This window comes from Prunus dulcis, chromosome 3, assembly GCF_902201215.1.
Source record: "Prunus dulcis chromosome 3, ALMONDv2, whole genome shotgun sequence".
NCBI lineage: Eukaryota > Viridiplantae > Streptophyta > Magnoliopsida > Rosales > Rosaceae > Prunus > Prunus dulcis.
Genome location: NC_047652.1, coordinates 3,109,966 through 3,136,307, shown reverse-complemented (window position 1 = coordinate 3,136,307; position 26,342 = coordinate 3,109,966). Strand labels below are relative to the sequence as shown.

The following is a 26,342-nucleotide window of genomic DNA, read 5'->3' as shown; positions in this document are numbered from 1 at the left end:
TTTATTATAAAATTTCGCCAAATGAGAAACAATTTTCCACTTTGGATTTCCTGGTACTATTATATTGGGTTTCCAAGAATGAAAAGCCTTCGTTTTGTTCTAGGTCACCCTTATGATGTTAAATTGTGATTTCTTAGCAAACTAGTTAATCAATAGGTATTTTTTGGGCTAATAGGGGTATAGTCCAGTAGAAAAGAGTATTGACTTGCAGACTAGTAGTCTTAAATTCGAACTTTCATGGCACCTTAACAATGTGTGTGTGAGAAAATCTTCCCCCTCAATATCATTTGTATTATAATAAAAAATAATTATTGTTCAAACTACCTTCCGAACTTTAACCCCAACAAGACTATTTTTTCACCACATATTCCTCATCCTAGTTTCAAGCCCTTTTTCCATTTTCCTCAAGGTCGTCCTAAAATCTATTGTTTATGGAATGCATATTGAAGATTTGATCACATTCATGTTTTATCTATTGAGCTCTAATTGGAGGGTCTAGTGGTGTTGTTGGATCAACATTCTGTTGGAGGATTAGCAAGAGGGTCTTACCTTACTGCAAAGGAATGCACCCCTAAATTTCCCATGGAGACTAGTGTAGTTTCCTCTAATTATTAACTAGGAAATATAGTTTGAACATATTCATTTTCACTTCTTGTAATCTTTTGGAACAACTATAGAACCTCATAAAAAGGAAGAATCACAACATAAAATCTTGAGGAAAAAATAAAGAAATTTGAACATAGAACATTGTGTGCAAAAATAAATATTCATAATCACTTAGGACTCGTTTGTAAGCCAAAATCACTTTCATAAAGAAACACTTCCCGTGTGCTTCTCTATTTTTTTTTCTTTATTGTTTGGTCATTTTTTGAGGTATAATTATAGCTAATTTTTCCATGAAAATTTGGAGCGAATCGAATCAATCAATCAATCAATCAATAACAATACGCACGCGTACACAATGACAAATTTGCCCATCAGTCAAGTTTAAAATTGCATATGATCGAGCGAGTCAATAGCATCCATGACACACCCTCTTCGATTTCTCCAAAGCTCCTCTCTCTCTTGAAACCCTAGACGGAGCTCTGATAGATCGGCTCCAAACTTTACTGTGATTAGAGAAACTTCAGGTAACAGTTCATCCTTTTATAAAATAAAAATTATATATGTTTAATCTCTGTTTCTCTGCTTTCGGAAAATGAAATAGAAAAGAAAATCTTAATTAGTAGCAGCGTAATATTCCCTGTTGTCTTTTCTGGTTTTGGTATGAGTTTAGAGAAATGAGAATCTAAAATTGGTTATAATTGTGGCTGAATTCGTAGTGATTATTTGGAATTTTCTAATCATTTTGCTGCTTAGATCATCCAGGCATTCTGTTTTCTGTATGCATTGTCTCTCAACATGTTTGGTTGCTGAGAAAATTAAGGGAACGCGGGGAAAATCGAGGTTCACTATCAATCCAGGAAAGTTTTGTGGGAATATTGAGCTAAGAAGAGAATAATATAAAGAAATTGAAATTTTGTTTCTCGGATGTGTTTAGTGTGAGAAAAAAAGAAGAGAAAACAGAATGGAAATGGAAAACTAGTTTCAAATAACTTAGACAGTTATTCCTGGCTTGTTTAACTTAATTATTAATTTTTTTTTCAAAGAAGCATTGAGTTAGTGCAGTATGGTTAAATTAGGATGATATTAGTTGTTTTTTAGGTTTTTACAAAACTGGAAAAAAGAGAGGAAAATGAAGTCCTCATTGGTCATCCCAGTAAAGCAAATATATACCTGTTGTAACTGAAAGTATATATATTTGTTAGCAGTTAACAAGCTTATGTGAAGATTCTTTTTTATGATGTATATTGGCGCAAAAAGAAAAAGAAATATGTTGTTGAATAATGAATTGGCTTAGTTATTTGTCTTTCAGGCTATCTTCTTAAAACTAGTTCAAAATGGTTGATAGCAACCCATCTTCTGGATCACCTGAAGACACTCCAAACCCCAATCCTGATGGAAATGCACCTTCTGAGAATGACCTTACACTTGATTCTCTATCCCGAAAGGTTCAAGAATCTCTCTCTGTTGGAAAGAAACATAAATTTTGGGAAACCCAACCTGTTGGGCAATTCAAGGACCTCGGGGACAACAGTTTGCCTGAAGGTTCAATTGAGGACCCAACACCGTTATCTGAAGTCAAACAGGAACCGTACAAACTTCCCAACCTCTATGAATGGACCACATGTGATATAGACTCTGAAGAGATGTGCACTGAGGTCTATAACCTTCTTACAAATAACTATGTTGAGGATGATGAGAACATGTTTAGATTTAATTATTCAAAGGAATTTCTTCGTTGGGCGCTACGGCCTCCAGGTTATTTCAGGAGTTGGCACATTGGTGTCCGGGTCATAAGTTCAAAGAAGTTGGTTGCCTTCATTACTGGTGTTCCTTCTAGAATCCGGGTTCGTAATGATGTTGTTATCATGGCAGAGATTAATTTCCTATGTGTTCATAAGAAGCTTAGATCAAAGAGACTTGCCCCTGTTATGATCAAAGAGGTGACTAGGAGGGTTCACTTGGAGAATATATGGCAAGCAGCTTATACTGCCGGTGTTGTTCTCCCTACGCCTATATCAACTTGCCAATATTGGCACAGATCTTTGAATCCAAAGAAGCTGATTGATGTTGGGTTCTCTAGACTTGGTGCAAGAATGACAATGAGTCGAACAATCAAACTTTACAGGTTACCAGAGTCAACAGTCACCCCAGGGTTCAGAAAAATGGAGCTCCATGATGTTCCTGCAGTTACACGGCTACTTAGGGATTATTTGAGCCAGTTTGTTGTTGCACCTGATCTTGATGAAAACGATGTGGAGCACTGGCTTCTTCCAAAGGAGAATGTTGTGAACAGTTATCTGGTTGAAAGTCCAGAAACTCATGTAATCACTGATTTCTGCAGTTTTTACACTCTTCCTTCGACTATCCTTGGCAATCAGAATTATTCGTCTTTAAAAGCAGCTTATTCCTATTATAATGTTTCGACAAAGACGCCTTTGCTACAGTTGATGAATGATGCTCTTATTGTTGCAAAGCGCAACGATTATGATGTTTTCAATGCATTGGATGTCATGCAAAATGAATCATTCTTGAAGGAACTGAAATTTGGGCCAGGTGATGGTAAGCTTCATTATTATCTGTACAATTATCGGATCAGAAGTGCATTGAGACCGTCGGAGCTCGGGCTTGTCCTCTTATAAATCTGAGCCCTGATATTTGGATTGTGGCGTCAACTAGGAGCCACATTAGGTTATATGTGCTTATAATATTGGTTGTGAGGTTGCATTGTTTGTGGGATACCACTCCTTCAGATTCTTAGGTTGTCTGCCAGTCGAGCAATTTTGTGAAAGTTTCTTTGCTGGAATTTCTATTGTTGAGACGCAAAAGAATATTGAAATGCTGACTGGCTGTTAGTCTTTCCATGAACTTGATTTGATGTGGACTTTGATTCGAGGCATGTTTATTTGGGGATGCTCAGTTTCACTTGGGCCGGGCACAATTCAGACTAGTTCGATTTCGTCCATTTATCGATATTTCCGATATCACCAATATTTTAGACCTTGGTTTTGTCAATGTGGAGAGATGAAGATGAAGAAGGTAACCTAATGGACTGATAGCTAAGGTAACCTAGAGATGAAAAAATGCACCAATTTTAAATGTAGAGACTGATAGCTGAGGGAGGGTAAGATTGAGAGATGAGAGGGTTGCAATTGATTATCCAGAGTGGTTTTATTAATTTAGTGCGTGCAATCTCATGATTATTCATTCAACCATCGAATAATAACTTGACACACTACAATAATGTCATTAAAATAATCCACAATTTCTTTCGGTTCGATTTATCAACTGATAACTTTTCTTGTGTTAATTTGGTCTGTCACGCCCTGGATAATTGTCACTCCATCAACAAAAGTAGCTTGTTTGGTAATGTTCCTATCCTTATAAGTTTCATTTCCGATTTAATCCCATCTTACAAATTGTCTGACAATTCTCACAACTAAACACGATCTTAAAAGACAATTTTGAGATAAATAAGTCTTGTGATATTCAATTAAGATAATATAAACAAATCTTGTGGTATTCCATTAAGACTATTAGGAATTTTAAAGAAGAGTTACCAAATTTAGTGATATTCAATCAGGACTTTAAACAAGTAACAAAAAGTCTTATAGTATTCAAAAACTTGCTAATTTCGAAGGATTCTTTTAAATGTGGAATTGTGTGAGATTTTTTTAGTGAGAATATAAATACCAAACCCTATCTCAAATCCCACCCTAATCCATCAGATTTTGTGTGTGAGATTTTATCTCTGCTGGCGTTGAAGATTTCATCAACCTACGTGCTCGGCAGATAGTTGTCTCTGCTCCAAAAGCCAAAGAACTTGTGGTGAAGATGGAGGTATAATAATAACCTGACTTTTATTTTCTTCACGGTGATGAAAGGGCTTGCTTGGTTTTAAATAGAAGAAATGTTTCTGGATATTAATAAAACAAAAAAACAAAAAAACAAATCCACTGTGTTTTTGGCAGCAATACACTCCTTTCCATGAACATGTTGCTTCTCATGAAAGCTGGCAAATGGAGCAACTTGGTAGTTTTGTATGCAAATAAAACGCAAGGTGAAGCTGTTCTTGGTGATAGGTCTTTCACCTAAATTGATTCCTAATGTGATTCATTACACTTGAGTTGTGTGGGAGAATCTATTTATAAGGTCCCTGGTAGGCATGGTGGGCTGTTGTGCAACCCCTTGGAGCCGCCCATCACCTGTTTGATGGGAAACTCCAAAGAGCTTCCCCATTTTGTGCAGCAGCAGCAGTTGCTGCGTGGAGCCACCCACCACCTGACGGGAAACTCCAAAGAGCTTCCCCATTTTGAGCAGCAGCAGCAGTTGCTGCATGGAGCTGCCCACCACCTCCTCGACGGGAAGCTTGCTGATAACTTGGACTGTTAGCTAGCTCGCAAGGACGAAGAACAATATGAAATCATTAGATGGACAATCCTTTATTTAGAATAATGAAAATCTAATAATAATAAAGTTAAATTCCAGGAACTTTTATAGTTGATTTCAACATGTTTAAGAGCCTTTTGATCTGTCACTTAAGAAAATCCCAGTTCATATTTGTCTTTTTTTAGGTAAAATTGGCCTCACTGCATGTATATATAGAAGTGCCAAACAAATCACATGCATTACTCAGGAACTCACATACTGTGTTGTGGACATCTTCTCTCATTAATTTTCCTACAAATGGGTTAACAGGACATCTATAAATGGTGGGTGACATGGCAGTTGTGCCCTAACAGAGCACAATGTGCTCCATCTTGGTTGTGATTATAGTTCTGCATAATGGATCTTATCACTTGCGGTTGCTTAATCCAAGTCATGGTGGACCTCAAGAGTGGAGAGGTGTAGTTATGCCATGAACAAGAGGCTAACTCTAAATAGGGATGATGATGGATAGTTAAATCCATGTGGTCCTTTCAAATCTTTTAAAATCCATAACTAAAAAATCTTGATTATAGAAATCCATAAATAAAATCCTATAAGTCATTATATTCTGCATAAATCCACTAGACTCTTTTATCCCTAAATAGTTTTTTAAAATCCCAATTGAATTCACCCCCTAAATCGGAAATGAGTATCTGCCTCTTGTTTTGATATCGTCAACTAGATCAAAAGGGATTGCTAAAAGCCCTAATTAAACCATGTCCATGGTTTTAATCTTCCCAGTTCCTAATGGGCATGTAACATTGAACCAACCCTAGACTTCGAGCAGCTAGAGTACACAAGACAAACAGACAAAAACACCTAGGAAAACATCTTACAAGCAGATAGCTGTAGGTTGAATCCAGGAACACTCAAAACACCATCCAAATGGAATTGACTTCTGGTATAACCGCATACTGATGCATTTTCATGAAAAGGAAAGAGCTTAAACTGTGTGATTGGATCAACGAATTTACGAATTTACATACGGATAAATTACAAGGAATCCACTAATCAGACTTACAGTTGATGACCTACGCCAAGGCGACAACTTCACCACGTGAACCTGTAAGATTGAAACAAACGTTATGAAGTTAAGACGCATCAAGATAATGGAAAGACTAACAATGACTAAAGTAAGCATATGCGTTTCCGGCATTACATTGTCCATAAATCTCTTCAATTAGCTGTAAAATTGACTCGTTGTCTTCTGTCATCTTTGAAATCCTGTCTGCTTCCTTCATTGCAACAGCAGCCACAAAGGATTTGTCTTCAGCGTCTGCAAGTTTATGGGCAGCAGTTTCAGCTGCATCCTGCACTGTTTCAGTAAATGTCATTGACCCAGAATTCTGCAATTTCCGGGGCCTAACATCCCTTTGATTTCGCGTAAGTGTAGGTGTTTTTGTTCCAAATGTTGCATCTTTTTTTAACTTGTAGCGATTTTGCACCTACATTTAGGAGGAAGGGAAATCTCAGAATGTTTAAGCATCACAAGAGTGTCGCATAATTGGGAACAAAATTTTGACAGGACAGAAGCACTCAACATAGCAACGTAGAGAAATGTTAGAAAGAAAATAGGAGTATTAAAAAATCATAAACCTTTTCCAGTTTTCCTTGTGAAACAAGCCTTCTCAACCTTGGACCCAATAACCTTCTGAAATTTGGTGGTACGGGTACCTCATGCCTTTGCTGCAGTATGTGTATCAAGACAGTCACCATCTTTCTTGTACTAAGATGAAATTTAAAAAGACAGCTAGAGATTAATTGCTAACTCAAAAATACAAGTGAGAGGCAAGGAGTCAGTAACTGTGCCATTCTACTGCTCAGATAAAGAAATATCAAGTCAACTGGTAACCCCATGGAAGGTGAATGAAACTAGCATATACCTTCCCAACCTTACACTGCTCGAGTCTTTGATTCACGCAACAAAATTTTAATTTTGAATATATGATGAGTTGAAAAGATTCATGCAATGCAGGATTCTTCTCATCATAATTCCTTTACATCTCAGCAGCAGCGTTCCCAAACTATGCTATAAATATTCCATAAGCTAATACAGCTTTTTCAGAATAAATGGATTTGATAAAATATTTTTAATAACACATAACAAAAGACCTCTTTCTGACCTCAATAAAGTTAAGAATGGCACCTAAATCAGATCCATTCATATCTTTCATCGTTGAAAGGGCCTGGAAAATCATTGGATCGTACCTGTTGAACATAGTAAAATAAACAAAGAATGGATCAAGTACCTTGAAGATACCTCAAACAAAAACCTATCCATAAGGCAGAAGAATTACATTAACAAGTGTGGCTATCAACTCTATAAATAAAAAATAAAAAAAAAATAAAAAACAGAATTTTTTTGAATGGTTAAGACAGTAAATAGCACAGTTTTAACTTGTGATAAATAATGGAACAATCAAACTAACGAACAAACTAAATTTCAATGTCTATCACAATAGAGGTTGCACGATTGCATCTATATCATACAAACATGCTGGATCTGTAGTAAATAGCTCATTTCCTCCTACCGTACTGTATCATAATACACAAAAGGTCAACACTGGCTCTATCTAGTTTAAGAAATTTAGACAGCTTTGACATTTTCAAAGATTTCTAATGCCCCCTGAAACTGTGTTTCAACCCAGTCCAAGAGAAGCAAACGTATTTCAATTCTTAATTCAAGTTGTCTGAAAAAGAGGAAAATTGAAAGAGCTCTTCCTAGCAGCATGTTGGGATTCAGGAATATATCCCTCCATCTTTGGCATCCATAATCTAAAATATTTTATAAGACATAGCATACATTTCTAGACTTTCTACTACAATTTAAACAGTCACAAACATCATGTTTATTTAAAACGTGGTCTAAAAAAAAAGCAGTAGCAACCAGAAATATGTAACACAGTTTCTATGGACTGACAACATAAGGATCAGAAAAACACGCACTGTGAAGCACTTTTCAATTCTGGTGCACTATTAACCGCATCGTCCATCATGGCATCAGGAGATGCATTGGGACAAACTGAAGCAGGAGATGCACTCGGACGAACTGAAGCAGGAGATGAATTGGGAGGGGCTGAAGCAGGAGATGCATTGGGACGAACCGAAGCAGTAGGAGCAGAGTTACGAACAAGATGCTGGGCAGCCACACTATTTTTTACCTTAGTACCCCTTGGTCTGTCCTTAGAACCATGTCCAGAAGTACTAACACTCAAGTTCCTCCACTTATCCTGATACAAGAGCAAAAATGAGACAAGTAAACAGCTTCTTATTTTTCCCCCCAAAAAAAAGAAAAAAGAAAGAAGGGACCAAACAGCAAAAATGAGACAAGTAAACAGCATTTGAAAACCATCATATGTTAAAAACAAAAGAAGAGACCAAAGAGAGTCACATTTTATGGGCTAATTCAATTCCATGAAGCTTTCAGCAGCAGCCAATACAACCACAACCAAATGCACATTGGACAAAACCAAACCTAGGGTTTCTTTCCCTCTGTTTTCTAAGCAGGAAATTACATATTTCTCAGAACTTGATTGAATTATCTATCTGTCTAACAGTTCAACCACCACCAATTCAGCTTTCAAAAAACCAAATTATTTATTTATTTATTAATTTTAAAACTTAGCAACACAAACAAAAACAAAAACAGAGCGGAAGAGGGAAGTAAGTGGCAATATATGTAAATAGGAGGGAACCTTGAGGTCGATATTGGAGCGGTGTATTAGGACAGAGGCAAATTCGGGATCTTTGAGAATGTTCTTCCACTTGCCCGGGCCGTGCTTTGCAACTCCGGCCAGTAGGCCTTCTTCCTCCTCCGCCGTCCATTTTTGCTTTTGGTTTCCCATTATACGTTCCTTCTCTCTCCCTACCCCTTCAAAGCTCTCTCTCTCTCTCTCTCTCTCTCCCCTTCAAAGCTTTCTGTTTCTCTCCCCCCTCAAAGCTTTCTCTCTCCGTTCTCTGTCTAAAGCCCTCTCTCTCTCACTCACTCTGTCTCTCTCTTAAACAGTTCTCGAGGGAAGAGGACGACATCTGTCTCTCTCCCGCTTCCCGTGTCCTTTCGTTTATTTGGATAAAGCCCATGTTAGAAGATCGATGTCACGATGGGCCCAGACACGCAAAATTATATTTTGCGGCCCAATAATTCTTCATAAATTCAAATGGCCACCCAAAAAAAAATATATAAAAATATAAAAAATAAATTACTTCTCACAAGTGTGGAAGGTTTGTTGGTTTGGTCAAAGAAATGGATTTTGGCGCTTTGAAGCTATGAAGGTCTTAAACAAATGGTTGACAATGCTTGCAGTTGTTTACTTGGATGTATTGCTGCTTGTGATTATCCCTCAAAAGTAAGTGAGAACTTAGCTTAAAATTTAAAATTATCCCTCAAAAGAAATATATAAAAAAAACTATAGTTTTATGCAAAATCTGAAGGTCCACTCCATTATTTGGTTCAAATATATAACTTGACGATGCTCATTCTCCTTCCTCCAATACACTAGAAATGGCATTTCAAACTAGAGTAGGGAATGCACATTTCATTCATACAATTCACTTTACTTTAAAATATTTCAACTTCCAAAACTCATACCTTGCCAAGTTGCCAAGACTGCTGGCATTCGACTCTAAATTTAAGTTCTGAAATTGAACTTGAATCAACATACCAAACCAAAAACCCTAGAAACAAACTAATTTTTAATACTTGATGAAATGAGACCTAAACCTTAAATTCGACATGGAATTTGGGACAAAAATCTGAACTAGAAACTTGAGCCTAGATTTGATTCCAATTTTCAACCAAGTTATATCATTTCTATTTCACTCTCCTTAGTCATTTCCATTTCATTCCTTCATGCAACCAAACATCCCTATAGCATGGAGAATAAACTTCTGATTGTGAATGAAATCATTAGGAAAAAAAGGTCAAACTTATTCTTTTGGCTTTTAAAAAGTTTTTGGAGTTGTTTAAATAGAAATTCTATGTGCATGACATCATGTAAAAGGATCATATTGTCGATACATATAAATATAGCGATAACATGTTGATACATTTTGTTAACAATAATGATGTAAGATCCCACATCAATTAACGAAGAGGAGGTGATGTGCCTTATATGTGCACACCTGCATTCATCTACCACGAGATCTTTTGGGATCTCACTGACTTCGAAATCGTAGGAATTCCGAAGTTAAGTGAGTTGGAGGCCAGAGCAATCCCAGGATGGGTGACCCACTGGGAAGTTGCTCGTGAGCTCCCAGAAACAAAACCGTGCGGACAGAGAGGGGGGCCCAAAGCGGACAATATGTGCTACGGCGGAGCCGATCCTAGGATGTGACAATTTGGTATCAGAGCCACTCTGCCGTGTGGTGTGAGTGTGCCGACGAGGACGTCAGGCCCTTAAGGGGGATGGATTGTAAGATCCCACATCAACTAACGGAGAGGGGGTGATGTGCCTTATATGTGCACACCCGCATCCATCTACCACGAGATCTTTTGGGAGCTCACTGGCTTCGGAGTCGTAGGAACTCCGAAGTTAAGCGAGTTGGGGGCTAGAGTAATCCCAGGATGGGTGACCCACTGAAAAGTTGCTCGTAAGCTCCTAGAAATAAAACCGTGCAGGCAGAAAGGGGGGCCCAAAGCGGACAATATCGTGCTACGGCGGAACCAATTCCAGAATGTGACATAATATCGACACATTATTAATGTCATATCGACAACTCAATATTTATAAAAGAACGAAAGTCCTGCACAGAGCCCACCAGCGGTCGGTTTTAAACCCAAGAAAGATATCATGTTTTTATTTTTCTTTTTGCTAGACTATGGCCCCAACAAAAAAAGGACCATTTCAGCTGTAAAAATTTGACGGCTCGTGAAGTACAGCGGACACACCTACTCAAGTGAGGGAGTGAGTTTTGTAAGCTTAAACAAAGTTAGGTAATTCCAGAAAGGCGGGCGCCTACTCATCTCAACAAACAAACAAATAAACAAAGCCCAGCCCAAAAACTCTCTCTTTGCATCTCCTCCTCCATTTCAGTCTCTCCAACGCACAAATAAAATTCACAAAAACCTATATATATTTTACAAAGTCAGTGCGATCTGGTTCGATCATCGAACCCTAAAAACCCTGCTTCACTGTTTTTTTTTTTCTGGGTACTTTTTATTTGATCGGTTTGGTACCAGAAAAATGTCTTACGCATCTCATATCATCCACCACTCGAAAAAGGTGAGCTTCAATTTCACCATTTATCTCATGAAAATTTTATTTATTTTTTCACTTTTTGCCTTTTGGTGATAATTTTCAGAGTTTTAGCGATTGGTTTTTATTCAGGCATTGCGATTCTCAATTTAAAGCTTATTGTGTTAATGGGTTTGTCGCCAGGCACTACTTTTTTACTGTTTTAGTTTCACAAATCTTGAATCTCAGCCTCGTTTTAGATTGATTATAGTGATTTTAATTCACTCGAAGACTTAAACTCTCTAACTTGGTAGTAATTGGAGGATACTGTTTATACTTCAGCATACCTTTTCATTCTTTTTGAGTAACTCGAATTTTGGTAGCAAGTAGGGACTGTCTTCTGTATATATTTCCTTTATATGGCCTTTGTTTCTTCGTTTGTTGAGGCTGGGCGTGTGTTTATATAGATGGAGGTAGGTAGTGTTACTTTCAGACTGAATTCTCTCAAATGGGTAATTTAGCTATACTATGTCTAGGGTGTCATTAATTTGAATTTCACTAGTTTTGGAATTGTAGGCAGAGTATCATGCTTTTTGAAGTCTAGTTTTTCGGTGTTGGTTGTTGATACAAGTTTTTCTATTTTTGTTTGTAGTTACCATGACCAAATAGTGTTTACGAGCTAACATTGCCCAATTAACCAAATAGTGTTTACTAGCTAACATTGCCGAATTAAGATAGGCAATTATATAAAATGTATTGCTCTTGTTTTTTGTTTTTTTTTGTTTTTCTGTTTGTAGGTGCTTTATATAATTGATTTGGGTATGTTTCAAGTATTAATCTATGTAACTTATGGTTTTTAAGACGTAATTTTGTACAATATTTGTGTGCACTGCAGTTAAGGAATGCTCCCAACTTACTACGGCAAGAGCAGGCCCTCTTGGTTCGTTTTTTTTCTCATGATGCTCAACCATCTATTGGTAAGTGAAATGGAATGCCCCCTTTTTTACTTGTGGTATACGTATGTATTTGTTTCAAGTGTTAACTAGTTCTTCCTGTCAATTCCTCAAGCTAATCTTGCTTATGACTACAGAAGTAGCTAATCCTGATAAATTGTTACCATGAATATGTTTGTTAAGACCTGATGGTTAGAATTAAGCAGATTAAATAAGGTGATCTTGTAGATATGAGATGATGAAGCTGATCCTATGTTATTTATTATTATTTTTGTTTTGTTTTCCGTGTGAAAATGAAATAAGTAATAACTTGCTGACCTGATGACCTAACTGCTTTAGTTTACTATGGCTGTCTTTAAGCTGGAGTCCAAGGATTTCCTAGTAGGTTTTTTTTAAAGGTTTCTTGTTGTACAATGTGCGACACAAGATATATGGCGTCATTTGGATGCAACTAGCCACTTGGATTATTTCTCAAATTGCTTCTGAAATTTTGTTTAGTTGATTTAAGCAAGATCAATTTTATCTCAGATATACGGAAGGCCCATCGCCACAGTTATGTGCCTTCAGAAAGAGCAAGAGTTTGTAGGTCTTTCAGCAGTACCACTGTAAGTTAAACTAGTTTCCATCATGTTAATATGGCAATAGATGCAAAAGTTTTAATCGTTTATCTTTTTTTTATATTTATTTTTATTATTAATCTTTTCAAAAACCTTTTTTTTTTTTTTTTTTAACAAAGTGAACTTTGTATCAATTATATAACACCATCATATGTCATGTTTTGTAGAAATCATTGTCGGGTACATTTACCAGGGATGTCTCAACGACAATGAAACTAGGAAATTCAATTTCTGGTCCGATATCCAACAAACAGCTTTCATGGTATGCTGTCCTAGATTTTGTTACTCTGTATCTGTGTGGAAAATTCTTATTTGATACATCTGCTTTTCCCCTTATCAGTATGCAGGTGCAATTGAGGAGAGGCTTTTCATCCGATGCAGGTATGATCTTGGTCTTTTGCATCTATCTAATTTTGTTATGCACTTTTGTGTCCTTGAGTGAACATTGGCTTTTGGATCTCCTAGTATGATGATGCATTTCACGTTCCTTATAGAGAGCTGTTTCAACTACACAAGTTTCTAGCATAGAGCCATAATAATTTATTATCTGTTCAGAGATTTCTCAAGCTCATCTATTCTAGGTTATTCATGATGGAAATAGAAAGTGTATTGTTGTCATCAATGACTGGCTTTGTTGTGTTGGTTAATTTTTTATTCCCATAACTCTGTTTGGATATTTTTAAGATTCGAGGGTAGGTACTAGCCATTAATCTTCTAATAATGATTTATTTATTATATTTTCAAGATCCGTGCTACTTTAATGCATAGGGAAGTAGTTTTCTTAATGTGAGTTTATTTCAACTTATTGTGAGTGTGTGCACGTGTGCATGGATCAACATTTCTCATCTTCTAGTTTGTTCAGCATAATTGCACAGCAGGATTCCAAAAGGAATTGTGTGAAACTATGAGATTATTGTGAATATTTTATTTGATTATTTTTGGGATATGCATCTCCCTTTGAAGTGCGATCTTCTTTCATTTTGTACTTTTGAATTGGTCATCCTCAAAAGTGTTATCTTGAGTCATATGATCATCTAACTCATCTGTGCAACACCCTTCAGCCCTTCCTCCACACCAAGAACTTGGAATGCCTTCTCTTTCACCCACTATGTCTGAGGTACATGCTGTTTTGAGGCTTATTGGAATGTCATACCTTACAAAATTTACTGTTTCCTTCTAAGTCATGCTTTTATGATATGCAGGGTAATATTGCAAGGTGGTTGAAGAAAGAGGGCGATAAAGTTTCTCCTGGTGAAGTGCTCTGTGAAGTTGAAACTGTAGGTTCCTGTACTTTACATCCACTTACCTGTTGAGTCTGTTGATTGCGTATCTGCATATTGTTAGTTTTATGTGCTTCTTTTCATGATGGAAAGCTGACATGTACTTTATATCCACTTACGTGTTAAGGATAAAGCTACAGTGGAGATGGAAAGCATGGAAGACGGTTATCTTGCCAAGATTGTACGAGGAGATGGGACCCAAGGAATTAAAGTTGGCGAGGTATTGATTTAGTTAACTGTTACGGATCTTGGGTAGATGTTTATTTCATCATTCCAATGGGAGTAAATTAGACTAAATAGAAAGAAACATCTTGGCATAATGTGAGTACTTGCTAATGGTGTTGGCACATAGGTGATTGCAATAACTGTTGAAGATGAGGAAGATATTGCAAAATTTAAAGATTACACACCATCAGCATCAGGTGCCAGCGCTGCTGCAGCTAAAGCGTCACCTGAGCCTACCCCTCCCAAAAAGGAGGTGGTTGCAGAACCAGTTACTTCTCCAGAGCCAAAGGTTTCAAAGCCCAGTGCAGCTGCCCCTTCTGGTGATCGCATATTTGCTAGTCCTCTTGCAAGAAACTTGGCTGAAGAGCACAAGGTATGCCATATAAACTGCTGTGGCTGAGTTATTATCATTTGATGGTAGGAAACACTTACCGTCATTGAGCCAATTCTGACTTCTGTGTTGCTTTAGGTGCCCCTATCAAGTATCAAAGGAACGGGTCCTGATGGAAGCATTGTGAAGGCTGATGTTGAAGAGTATTTGGGTATTATCCAAGACTCGTGTTTAATAATTAATACTTTTGTCACTCTTTTTTATTTTAACTTTAATTTATATTTGGTTCATTTCGTCCTTGAAACCTTTTGTCTACCATATTTTTCTTGTGAAGAAAAATCTAATCCAGCTGATGATTAAAAACTGTGTTTGATCTTTTTCTTTTGTTTTCTCATAATTATGTAGCTTCCCGTGGGAAGGAAGCTCCCAAAGCTAAGGGTGGGGCACCTGCAGCATTAGCATTAGATTACACCGATATCCCTCATTCTCAGATACGGAAGGTAATATTAGAAGTAATTATTTTACTTATTTTATGTCATAATTAATGGTTTTGAGAGGATGCATGGAATCGTTTTTATGTGATATCTAGGCCAATATCTTCTGTTTGTTTCATGTGTCAAGATTTGTACTTGTAGTTGGATCTTAACTACTGGGGTCTACCGCATGAATCGTGTTTGGCTCCAACCTCATCAGGGCCATAACATTTCCTTCTTGTTTCTTTTTCTTGCTATTGCCCTTTCCTTGTGGCAAAATTGTTTCTATCCATTCCTTCTCACTGCTATATTTATTTCTTTGGCGTACCTGAAGTACTGTCTCTGAAAATGTTGGACATGTTTCTTTGGTTTGTTTCACTTACATGTTTCAAAGGACTTTTCATCTATTAATTGTTTAATCTCTGTTGTTACTTCAAAGTTTATTCTTTCTGAAGCTATATCTGGTCTTATTTTTGCAGATCACAGCTTCAAGATTATTATTATCAAAGCAAACAATTCCTCATTATTATTTGACTGTAGATACATGTGTTGACAGACTCATGGAGTGAGTATAATTTTCTGAACAATTTAAAGATTGTACTAATTGCGTATCTTGCAATACGTTTAACTCTTATTTTATCTGCAGTTTGAGAGGCCAACTCAATGCATTACAAGAAGCATCAGGTGGGAAGCGGTTATCTGTTAATGATCTCGTAATTAAGGTACACAATTTTTTCTTCACTGAATTTTTGAGAACCCAATTGAGGTACAAATTTCCATCCATGGTAAGACCAATGGAATTTATGAGGTGCTTGAATGCAGAATGAGATAACGGGTACTTGTGATCTCTAGAATGATGAAATGAAATTTCATGATCATTAGAGTGGCTTCTAGTCTATCAAAAAAGGTATATGAAGGGGGAGACTGATGGGTCTAGAGATCACTAGAACCCAGATAAGTTATAAGTTCTTGTAAGAGCAAATAAAAAATCAAGTATACTGGAGGTATATAACACCTTTATGACTGTATGTTCACTCCAAATGCTACTATTACTGCAGGCTGCTGCTTTGGCTCTTCAAAAGGTTCCTCAATGCAATAGTTCATGGACAGATGATCACATCCGCCAGTGAGTTTAGATACAAAAGTCTTAATTAAGTTGCCATATTACAGTTGAAATAACACTTTGCGGTTTTCTATTCTCAGGTTTCACAATGTGAACATTAATGTTGCAGTGCAGACAGAAAATGGACTCTTTGTGCCTGTCGTTAGGGTGAGTGATTGGCTTGGTCCTGTGCTGTTGGGAATACTTAGTTATAACGGCATTTTACCTGATTGTACATTGTAAAATTTGTAGGATGCAAACAAGAAGGGACTCTCCAGCATAGCTGAGGAGGTCAGGCAGCTGGCCCAAAAAGCCAGAGAGAACAGCTTAAAGCCAGAAGATTATGAGGTTAGTAACATTTCTATGTCCCTTATTGTCTGCAGGTAATAACTTGTGGTTTTGATCTAAAATTGTTTTATACTCTTTGAAGGGAGGCACATTTACAGTAACGAATTTGGGAGGTCCATTTGGCATCAAGCAATTTTGTGCCATCATTAACCCTCCTCAATCAGGCATTCTTGCAGTTGGATCAGGTAAGTTTGGAACTTAATTATGTCTTCTTTGGACCAAAATTATTTTTATGTTTATTCTGTGTTGTCCCTGAGCAGCTGAGAAGAGGGTTGTACCTAGTTCTGGGCCCGAGCAATACCAGTTTGCTTCCTTCATGTCTGTAACACTAAGCTGTGATCATCGTGTTATTGATGGTATGTCCATCTCTGATGTATTCTTGGAATTGAAAATCTCAAATCATTAGGACTAGCTGTATACGTCTCTGAAATACATAACTTGATGCCGCTTGCTCTTGTTTAGGTGCAATTGGTGCGGAATGGCTTAAAGCATTCAAAGGCTACATTGAGAACCCCGAGTCGATGTTGCTCTAAATAAACGGCTTTTTGATCTTCAATTCCAATAATTTTTTCCCTTGTGTGATTTGTCAAGACGAGGGAATTGTATGATACCCAGCTCTTCTTCTCAGTCTTTAACTTGGGCTTCGGATGATTGTATAACTGAGGAATTCACTTTGTAGGGTTCATTTTTAATTCAAAGTTGGCATAGCTTTTTGAAATAAAAGGGGTTGATCGAGGGTTCAGATTTCGGAAGTAATTTTGCTCATGTAGAGTATAATACCCCGTTGTATGCGAGAATAAATTTGACTTTAACCCATGTTTTTCCTCAGATAATTGTGAATATTGGAAGGTTTAGATTCGGTTATAATGCTACGACTTCTATTCAAATATTGCTTTCTTACGTAAATAACATTGTTGTTATCCTGTCCTAGCTCAATACTCTTTATTTGCATTTGTAATATGCATTCTTACTACCCTCACCATGCAGCTCTTTCTATCACAAAGTGGTAACTAGGCCTCACTAAGTGCTGAAAAACTTGTATGAAACAATGCTATCCCCAACCAATTACATACTGTCACGTAGAAAAGTTATCACGCACGACATACTATGATTGGCTGAGGAGAGCAAAATAGTGCTATCCATGTTTCATGTAAGTGTTTCTCCATTAAGTGGCCATAACCTCTTCTATGTAAGTCACATTTCACTTTTATAGCAGTTTAGGGTTTATACGTGGTTATAGCTATCAATTATAACCTTCAGAAATACATTTCACATTTCTTCATGTGCAAATCTTGGGAAATTCTGAAAACTAACATTTTCATTAATACATCTTGAGAAATATAGCCTCATGAGTCGTGAGCCGTTCTTGAATGCTCGAACTTCCTTGACTGGTTAAAATTCTTAAAAGTTTAAAAAAACTGGGCGAAACGTTTTCATATCAGTAGTTGATATATAGGTCTGAAATGTTTCATACAACCTTTGCGTTGAGGTGGATGAGGATAGTAGTGTGCATAGATAATGGAGCCACTATTAACTTCTAGTAGGGGATGATCCCAAATGTGCTTTTGGGACGACTTCAGGGATCACCTCCCATCGTGCACTGTTCTCCTGCACTTCGCACGGCGGAGAGCAAAATGGATGGAGCCGAGGCCACGACGACGACGACCATGATCATTATCTTTAAAACTAGAAGGATGTTTTGAAAAGACAAACATACCACTCTAATTTAATCCATTTCTCTTCCATCTCTATTTAGAATTTTTTTTTTTTCTTCTTTTAATCAGGGAAATCTTGCACAGGGCAGATATTGAACTCCAAAGTCCAAACCTCACCCCTCTCGTATGCTTAACGAGGAAAAGTATCCACTAGGCCGGAAGACCAGTTGTAGCATTATTCAATAAAATAGCTCATGAGCAAAATTCACAAATCAACTTCACTGATTCTCTTCACATCCCCAATTCACAAAAAAAGCTATTAATCTAGAAGTGGAAACTCCCCAGATGTCATGTGCTGTTCTGTTTAACCTTCTCACAAATTCGAAGTAAATCACAACTATGGCAATCCAACATTGAAAGAGGGAGGACCTTCCATGGTTGAAGATTGTCCAGTCAGAAATACTGCCAAAGCAAATTATCTAATCATAAAGCACTGTATGAACTCAGTAAACCTACTTTCAACATCATACAAATACAATTTCTGATAATTTCATCGTATTAGACTGCTGATCCTTAGGATGGCTCCAAGAAATTCAAATTGGAGTTGAGATTCTTAGTACTTCGTCGTTGGTTTCACATTCAAAACTACCCACACCACCTGCAGTAGCTAGTAAAACACTTATAGGGTTCCTGATGAGAGATGACAGCATTCCAGGTGACAAAACTTGTAGCTTTTTTGGCTCAACCAGGTTCAAATACAAGGCAAAAAACAAGATATGATAATATATGGAGAGAAAACGTCAAAGGCGTGATTTCAATTTCGTAAGATACTGCACCTAGTGGAATACAAGAGTAATATTACCACTACGGACAATGTGACAGAGCTACGGTATCAAAGTAGTTCATAAAGATGTGCTATTATGTCTATATTTCACTTTCTTGATGTATGCAACCTACATTAATAGAAGACCACAAAACAAGAATCTTATTATTCCCAAATCAAAATTTATCAGATTCCTAAATTCGCTCAAAATAAGGGTGCCCTGCACCACTCAACAAATATCTACCATAACAGTATCCACACCCAATCTTCACATCTCCGTAAAGGTATAAGCGAACCAGTAACATAAGAGAGATTCTAACAATATGAATGCCAAAGGCCACAATGGCCCTCTCTCTAGCATCAATAGCCCTGAAGGGATTCATAATTTCGAACATGAAACGAAGACAGATTGAAACAAATTTGACATTAAAAAATAGATGACCAACATCTGAGGAAACCCTTTCATATTGCTTAAAGTAGCATTAGCAACGTACATCCTTTGACAATCTTTAAAATCAGAACATGCTACAGACATAATGAATCAACTACTGAAAACAATAGATACAAAAGATGTCGACTGAACATCAAACCAAAACAATTCCACCGCAGAATAAGTAATCACTAAATACATTGAACATCACATGTTATCAAAGAAAGCAAATTTGAAAAATCATTGAATATACAATGCAACCCAGAAGTTTAAATGCATCCCAATTATTCATTATCAGGACAATTCGACAAATTACAATAGAACTTTTAACAAGAAAACTAGTATGAAAGCATGGTCACTCCCATGCTCAACTACTTGTTAATCAAATAATCAATTCCATTTAAAATTCCAAGCACAGCAACACCATGCATTGCCCACATATATTCATTTATCATAAATTCCGATTCCTAACGGGACTATCAAAATTTCCAAACCCTAACGAGACAGAGAAAAAGCCAATAATACCACACCACTGGCATCACAAACGAACCCTCCCTGATCATATCGGCACGTATCGCTTAAGCGCCTGCTTCCCCGTGACAGCCACACCGACCAAGACTCCTCCGACGGCTCCGGCCACCGCGGCCGACCTCACGCCCCTCGCAGCTCTGTACACCGCGCCGGTGGTGAGTCCGGCCGCGATGCTATTCAAAACATCGTCCGTATCTCTCACCGCCTGAATCCCACTCTCCATACCCGCATAGATCAACCCGATCACGCCCAGCCGGTTTCCCCAGACCCGACCCGTGTGGCCCGAGGAGTTGAGTACCCTGTTGATCCTGAGCTTGGTGGTGTCGCCGGCCTCGAAGGAGCGGACACCGGAGACGAGACCGGTTGCGCCGCCGCCGATTGCGCCGGCCAGATAGGAGCAGCCGGTGTAGAAGGTTAGGTTTTCTCCCCAGGAGCGACGCTGACGGCGAGCCTCTTCGACGAAGAGGAACTCCGGGGACGTTGGGAGCTGGTAGAGGTTTCGCATCGGGACCTGGAGGTCCTGGTACGGGTTGTAGAGGCGGGCCTTGGACGCATCGGAGTTCGGGTCGTGATCGGAAGAGGACATGTGATGAGCCATGGTGAAATGTGAGAGAGAGAGAGAGAGAGAGAGAGAGAGAGAGAAAAGAAAAGGCTTCTAGTTCTAGGGTTAGAGTGGTTAGGGTTTGGCTGCCTCGCGCGAAGAGAAAGAGAGGATTTTTACGTGTTCCCCAAATCGAATTAAAAGTAGAAAAGAAAAAGGAGAAGAATAAGTACTAGGTCGGTGGGGTTAATTGGGTCGGGTTCTAACTCCTTCGTCGGTCGAAAAATAATATTCCTATTCTTGGTATAAACTTGAAAGGAGAGTGCTAGCAACCTTCTCTCTAACCTTCTCTTTTGGACCTTCTCTCTTCTTCTCATGACAAGTGTCAGTTTCCTTACACTTAAAACAATGTCATTAATGCATCATACAAACTAATTTTTGTTTTCCAAGTTTATCTATATATATAAAGCAAAAGACAGAGAATGGTGAAACATTGATTAATCCCAAATATATCCTTTGTTAAACAAAAAATTAAAAGCACACAATTTTAATTAAAAGAGGGTGAAATCGTAAAACACCATTGATTTTAAAAGAAAAAATAAAAAAATAAAAAAGGAGTAGTGCTGTAGAAAATAAAGTCGTGCTGTGCGATTGATTTTAAAAAAAAGAAAAAAAGAGTCGTGCTGTACAAAATAGAGTCGTGCTGTGCTGTGCTTGACTCAGAGAAGAAGGGCGGAAGAACGTGGAGAAAAATTCCTCATGTTCAGAACCCACGAAGCTGGTTCAGAACCCACGAAGCTGGCGGTTTCCACAATTTCAGAACCCATCACCACCATGTTACTTATATTTTCTTCCTCCACTTTACTGGCACTCTTTTCTGCTTCAGAAATCCAAATCGAGAGTAACCACTCAGGAACACCCAGTGTAAAGACTGGTCAGACCCAAAAACCTTGCTTGCTCATTCCGCACCACACCTGTTACCCTGTAACTGAAGGTAAAACATCAGTTTTTTTGTATTAATGCATGTATATTTATGATATTTCATTCAAATTGTGGGTTCCATCAAATTTTGTATGTTTCAGGAGAGGTTATACACCATTCACCATTAGAGAAAGCACCAGCAAGCCCAAGGCTTATAATTCATGGTCGCCAACTCTTGAAGCAGTGAGTTCCAAATCTTCTGCTTCTTTGAATAACGTGGTTTTGCATTAGGATTTCAGTTACTTGATGTGGATTTCCCTGTTCTATTTTCTTCTAAATTTTTAATTCTTGATGTGGGTTTCAGTTACCGAAGTTGTTCTCAACTGCGTCTGTTCTTCTTGCGGGAAACCTTGCTGATCCAAAATCGTTAGTCCCTACTCTTTCTTTCTCTCTTGAAATTCAATTGTTTTTGTCTTTATTCTGAATTTGCTCATCTGATAACATAATGTAGAAAATAGATCTAGAAAGTTGGGACAAAGTAAAATTGAAACCTCCACCATCGACAATTTAATATTGGGAGGTGTTGCAATCAGATTTGGTATCATAATGTGGAAAATTGATCTAGAAAGTTGGGACAAAGTATTGCTGGTTTGGCTTTACCTTTGTGATGGTTGAATGAATTCATCTTTACCAGCAATGTTTTATAGGTGTATCCAAGACGGGATTGATCCTCACATTATCTATCATATATTGTCATATTCAAATTTTGGTCTCCTTATTAGATTTTATTTTCTAGGTTGTTGATTCAAATTGAAAATTTTGGTCTCTTGAAATTCAATTGTTTTTGTCTTTACTCTGAATTTGCTCATCTTGGTCAGTAGGATTTCAGTTTTATTTTCATATACATTAGTTGGAATTCAGTATCTTTGTTTTTAATAAAATTTGAAACTTTTGGTTGTTCTGTTTTCCATTATTCTCAACTATACTGAACTTAATGACCAGCAATTTTTTCTTAATTTATCAAAGGTACTTAGGTGTATCCAAGACTGGATTGATCCTCACATTATCTATCATATACTGTCATGTTGAAAATTCCTTATTAGATTTTCTTTTCTGGGTTGTTGATTCAAATTTGGTTTCATGTGGATTCATTACCAATGAAGAAAGCATTTAGATTTGATGGGTTTGATGTGAATGGTATGAATCTCTCTCTCATTTTGGTTTCGTTTTTGGTTCACTAATTGGTTTTCATCTATTCTGTTTTTCTGAATTTTTTAAATTTTTTTTGGGGATTAATCTCTCTCTCTCTCTCTCTCTCTCTCTCTAATGCTCATTCAGCAACCCACAATCTAAAAGTTGTCTCTTTACTTTTCTCTCTCTAATATATGGTTCCTGATGGAATTTTTGTTTTAATTTCTGCTCTTTTTGGTTCAATGAAGAAAGCATTTAGGTTTGATCTGTGTACTATATCTAATTTTTTGATCCTAATGGAATTTCTTTGATTATATGTGGTGTTTCTCAAGAGCACCAATGAAGAAAGCATTTATATTTGATGGGTTTGATGTGAATGGTATGAATTCCTCTCTCTCATTTTGGTTTTGTTTTTAAATGGCTTATATCTATTCTGATTTTCTGATTTTTAAATTATTTTTTGGGGATTAATGGAGATGATGTGGCTCATAGAATCAAAGCACAATTGGTAAAATGGAGGGTTTTGTTAAGTATATATATAGTGTGATCATCATATTTTGCTACAATTGAAAGCTAAGTCTATTGAACATCTGTTAGACCAGCGATGCTATATGGGACTGAATGCTGGACAGTTAGAAAACAGACATATTCATAGTTCATGTAGGTACATATTAGTCAAATGTTACAACCAGCACAGTGATATGCATATTTAAATAAATATTCAGTTTAAGTTTCATGCTTCATGATTTCCTTATTTTTTTTATGTTCATATTACTGTAATTGTACTTTCTGCATAGTTAGCCAATACATAGGAGCAATGCATATCAAGACAATTTAGCAATTTCTGCATATTGTTGGTTCAAAACGCAGAATTTGGGTTTTTGCATATTATTTGAAACTTTGGAATTTTATCTCAACAGATTCAATCGTCTCTCACCTCTTTGACGTATAAGCAATCACTGAAGCAAAGAAGCAAAGATAACTTTCAGGTTAATGTTTCTTCATTTTGTTTTATTGACATATATTTTTTCTTTTGGGTTCCCTCAAAATTCCTTCACAAAATTCGACTTGGCTCTACTACTACATGTTTTCTGCTCTCTTTGTTCTGTTTTTTTCGCCCTGATTTAATCTCAAGCTTCCATGAAAATTTGATTGTTTTAGGAGAGCTTGGGTACGAAATCCAAATACGAGAAGCGGTCGTTCGCCCAAATTGTCCAACCATTCTTCACTTTGAAGGTATAATTCATGATTGCCTCTCTATTCTTTATTCTCTTTCTATTTTTTTGTGTCTACATTTTCATGTTTGTATATTTCTTTTCTTCTTAGTCAATACCTATTTGTTGAAAACTATGAGTTTCATCTACAAAATTATGCAATGTTTGTGTTCATGTAGTATGGATATCATGGCCCCTCTTATTTGGGTTAAATTGGGAAATTTGTTATATACCTTGGTGGTTGTTTATACCTTTTGCTTGACTTACAAGCTGTTCTTAGATTGTTTTGTTTTTCGATTTATACTATCTAACAAACTTTGCTTTTTTAGTGCTATGCCTACTCTTTTCAACTCATTCAATTGGTTTCAATTTGATTGATTTTAAACTTACATTTCTCAACTTTAACCAGTTGTCTTCACCACCCAAATAAAAATGTCCAATTGGTTACATGTTTTTAATTTTGGGTTATGTCTTCATCTGTTCTCTTTTGTTTTTGATGAATTGTAATTACCCCCATTTTGATGTTGCTCCTAATCTCATGTTGCAGGATTCTCTTCCAAAAATCTATCCATTGCTAGGTATGGGAATACGCCCACATTCACCTACCTTTACATTATTTTCTTCGTTTGCTAATTATACTTTTTTACCTAATAAAGCAACAAGCAGCTCACAGAAGAACAATGAAAACATTAAACAGAGAAAATCATTTTGCTTGCTCCTTTGTATTTGATTATTATTATACCAACCAAAACAATGAAGACTACAACCTGGACATGCTCAAGATTGAACTTTGCAATATATGTATTATATTTTTTAATTAATTAATCATTTGTATTAATAACCAATCTTTTGTACTATTCATCGATGTACCCTAATTTGATTTATATATAAGAAGTTCATTTTCAATGTATGAGTTAATGCCTTAACTTCAATTTTTAAGTAAAGGTTTAAAAAAGATATACAGCCTTTTTTTTTTTTTTTGGGAAAGGTTTATATATATAGCCATGAAGAAATATTTTTGCACGTGAACAATATATTTGTTGTAACAAAAATCAAATATTAATGCATTGTCGTTATGTAAGGAGATGTGTAAAATGTTAGTGCATAAATTACGAATCTATTTAAAGATAAACTGTTGAAATTTAAGAAATTTAAGGTCTTCTGTAAATATCTTACGCCACAAGAGGCTGTATGGAATTAAAAAATGTACTATTGACAATTATTCCATACAAGTAATGAGTTCGAATAAAAAAACGTTAACTAAATTCACAACGGTATGTTATTAATTAACATATGGCCGGCAATTTTTATATAATAACTAAAATCTTATACATGAGCAATTATTTATAACTAGCCTCCCTGCACGCGCTTCCGCGCGTCCGAGAGGCTTTTTTTTTTAATCACGCACTACGCGCGACTTACATAGTTTTAGAAATATTTTTTCGCAATTGTATTTATATAGATGTTTGTTTCAATAGTTTCATATTTTAATTGCGTGAGTCTGATGCATGATCGTCTTAAAAGTTTAATTGCCATCACAGGCCGAGCTGATCTCCGCCGTGGGTACCGTTGGAACCTCCACTCACTCGCCGATCTTCCCCGACCGGTCTCAGCCATGGTGCCGCTCGGAGTTCGCCGGAAACTGGCGAAAACCGCCGGTTTCCAGTCGAAACTTCTCTCCTCTCGATCTCCTTCGTTTCTCCACCAAATCGTTCGAGTAAGGTATGGATTCTCACCTATTTTTCGTGTTCTAACTGATGGATGTATGGGTTTCGATCGATTTTGGCTTTAGAATGTTCAATTTTTGACTTGAAATTTGGCCGAAACTTCGGCCGCCGTGATCGGCTGTTTCCGGTCACTTTTTGGAGTATGTCCAAGAACAAAAGTGACTCCAAATGCGGTGTTTTACCTAGGATAGGAGTTTGGAGTCTTGGTTCTGAGATTTTCCGACCACCCAAAATCGCTTTGGACACCCAAATCTGCCCGCGCTTGTGGCGGTGCGTGGGCGAGGGTGGTGAAGTAACTCTGTGTAGTTTTATGATCCTCGTGTCGTCATGAGCGCGTAGGATTTCGCGGATCTCGATTCGGAGTCCGTTTGAGCCCCGAACGAATTTTTCATATTGCGCGATCCTTGGGTGCAGTGTCGTCAAATCTTTGGATCGCACTGAATTTTGGATATGTCTTACTACATGATTCCAGGATCGTGTAGGATTCGACGGATTGCGAATCGGAGTCCCGGATACTCCGAAATCGCGAACCCTAGGGCTAATGTTTGGATTTTAAGCGATAACGCGATTTTGGCCAATCCAACCGTCCGTTTCGTACCAAACTCGCGAAACATGGTTCCTTCTCTATGAGGAACCTTCAGAGAAGCCCAGATTGGCCATCGGAGACCGTGGACCCACGGGGTCCCGGATCGGCCGACCCGGCAACTTATCGCTTAGTGAGGCTTCGGGTCTCTTAAGACCGTTCTAAGTATCTAAAGGGCTAGTGTGGGCATAGG

General features: G+C 37.3%; 4 protein-coding genes and 1 long non-coding RNA gene across 9 annotated transcripts; 3 read left to right on the top strand and 2 right to left on the bottom strand.

The window, feature by feature from the left end:
• The first annotated feature begins 987 nt into the window (after positions 1-987).
• Positions 988-3,861, top strand: LOC117623113 (glycylpeptide N-tetradecanoyltransferase 1-like). Of its 2 annotated transcripts, none has more exons than XM_034353972.1 (2): positions 988-1,130; positions 1,901-3,861. In XM_034353972.1, exon 2 carries the CDS (start codon positions 1,941-1,943, stop codon positions 3,243-3,245), a length of 1,305 nt encoding a protein of 434 aa, XP_034209863.1. In that variant the 5' UTR covers positions 988-1,130; positions 1,901-1,940; the 3' UTR covers positions 3,246-3,861. The 2 variants fall into 2 exon arrangements, with proteins under 2 accessions (XP_034209863.1, XP_034209862.1); XM_034353971.1 differs by having other exon boundaries at positions 991-1,130; positions 1,916-3,861.
• Positions 3,862-4,670: 809 nt separating this feature from the next.
• LOC117623141 (telomere repeat-binding factor 4) lies at positions 4,671-9,073 on the bottom strand. Of its 4 annotated transcripts, XR_004585088.1 has the most exons (8): positions 8,727-9,073; positions 7,978-8,261; positions 7,155-7,239; positions 6,628-6,717; positions 6,191-6,476; positions 6,053-6,094; positions 5,868-5,945; positions 4,671-4,995 (listed from the first exon to the last, which is right to left on the bottom strand). XR_004585088.1 is itself a non-coding variant. In XM_034354008.1 (7 exons), exons 1-6 carry the CDS (start codon positions 8,874-8,876, stop codon positions 6,063-6,065), a joined length of 927 nt encoding a protein of 308 aa, XP_034209899.1. In that variant the 5' UTR covers positions 8,877-9,073; the 3' UTR covers positions 4,671-4,995; positions 6,053-6,062. The 4 variants fall into 4 exon arrangements, 3 of the variants coding, with proteins under 3 accessions (XP_034209899.1, XP_034209900.1, XP_034209901.1); XM_034354008.1 differs by lacking the exon at positions 5,868-5,945; XM_034354009.1 differs by lacking the exon at positions 5,868-5,945 and having other exon boundaries at positions 4,671-4,988.
• Positions 9,074-10,967: 1,894 nt separating this feature from the next.
• LOC117622213 (dihydrolipoyllysine-residue acetyltransferase component 3 of pyruvate dehydrogenase complex, mitochondrial-like) lies at positions 10,968-17,422 on the top strand. The gene is made up of 19 exons (XM_034352803.1): positions 10,968-11,252; positions 12,100-12,181; positions 12,686-12,762; positions 12,942-13,036; positions 13,115-13,155; positions 13,836-13,891; positions 13,977-14,051; positions 14,182-14,274; positions 14,407-14,652; positions 14,749-14,821; positions 15,016-15,110; positions 15,563-15,648; positions 15,730-15,805; positions 16,142-16,209; positions 16,287-16,353; positions 16,438-16,533; positions 16,616-16,718; positions 16,794-16,889; positions 16,996-17,422. Exons 1-19 carry the CDS (start codon positions 11,214-11,216, stop codon positions 17,064-17,066), a joined length of 1,635 nt encoding a protein of 544 aa, XP_034208694.1. The 5' UTR covers positions 10,968-11,213; the 3' UTR covers positions 17,067-17,422.
• A 2,200-nt stretch (positions 17,423-19,622) lies between these two features.
• On the bottom strand, positions 19,623-20,710 carry LOC117622562 (mitochondrial import inner membrane translocase subunit TIM23-2-like). The gene has a single exon (XM_034353291.1). The coding sequence runs from the start codon at positions 20,568-20,570 to the stop codon at positions 20,001-20,003; it is 570 nt and encodes a 189-aa protein (XP_034209182.1). The 5' UTR covers positions 20,571-20,710; the 3' UTR covers positions 19,623-20,000.
• Positions 20,711-22,962: 2,252 nt separating this feature from the next.
• Positions 22,963-23,836, top strand: LOC117622563. Its single transcript, XR_004585007.1, has 3 exons — positions 22,963-23,004; positions 23,546-23,614; positions 23,787-23,836. It is a non-coding gene; the product is annotated as an uncharacterized LOC117622563 (long non-coding RNA).
• The last annotated feature ends 2,506 nt before the right edge of the window (positions 23,837-26,342 follow it).

Excerpts from the sequence above, each read along its gene's own strand:
- LOC117623113 (XM_034353972.1), top strand. The coding sequence starts at position 1,941 with ATGGTTGATAGCAACCCATCTTCTGGATCACCTGAAGACACTCCAAAC.
- LOC117623141 (XM_034354008.1), bottom strand. The coding sequence starts at position 8,876 with ATGGGAAACCAAAAGCAAAAATGGACGGCGGAGGAGGAAGAAGGCCTA. Across the intron at positions 8,262-8,726 it reads GCTCCAATATCGACCTCAAG|GATAAGTGGAGGAACTTGAG; the intron begins GTTCCCTCCTAT and ends CTCTTGTATCAG. Across the intron at positions 6,477-6,627 it reads CACAAGGAAAACTGGAAAAG|GTGCAAAATCGCTACAAGTT; the intron begins GTTTATGATTTT and ends TCCTAAATGTAG.
- LOC117622213 (XM_034352803.1), top strand. The coding sequence starts at position 11,214 with ATGTCTTACGCATCTCATATCATCCACCACTCGAAAAAG. Across the intron at positions 13,156-13,835 it reads AGGCTTTTCATCCGATGCAG|CCCTTCCTCCACACCAAGAA; the intron begins GTATGATCTTGG and ends AACACCCTTCAG. Across the intron at positions 16,890-16,995 it reads TGATCATCGTGTTATTGATG|GTGCAATTGGTGCGGAATGG; the intron begins GTATGTCCATCT and ends GCTCTTGTTTAG.
- LOC117622562 (XM_034353291.1), bottom strand. The coding sequence starts at position 20,570 with ATGGCTCATCACATGTCCTCTTCCGATCACGACCCGAACTCCGATGCG.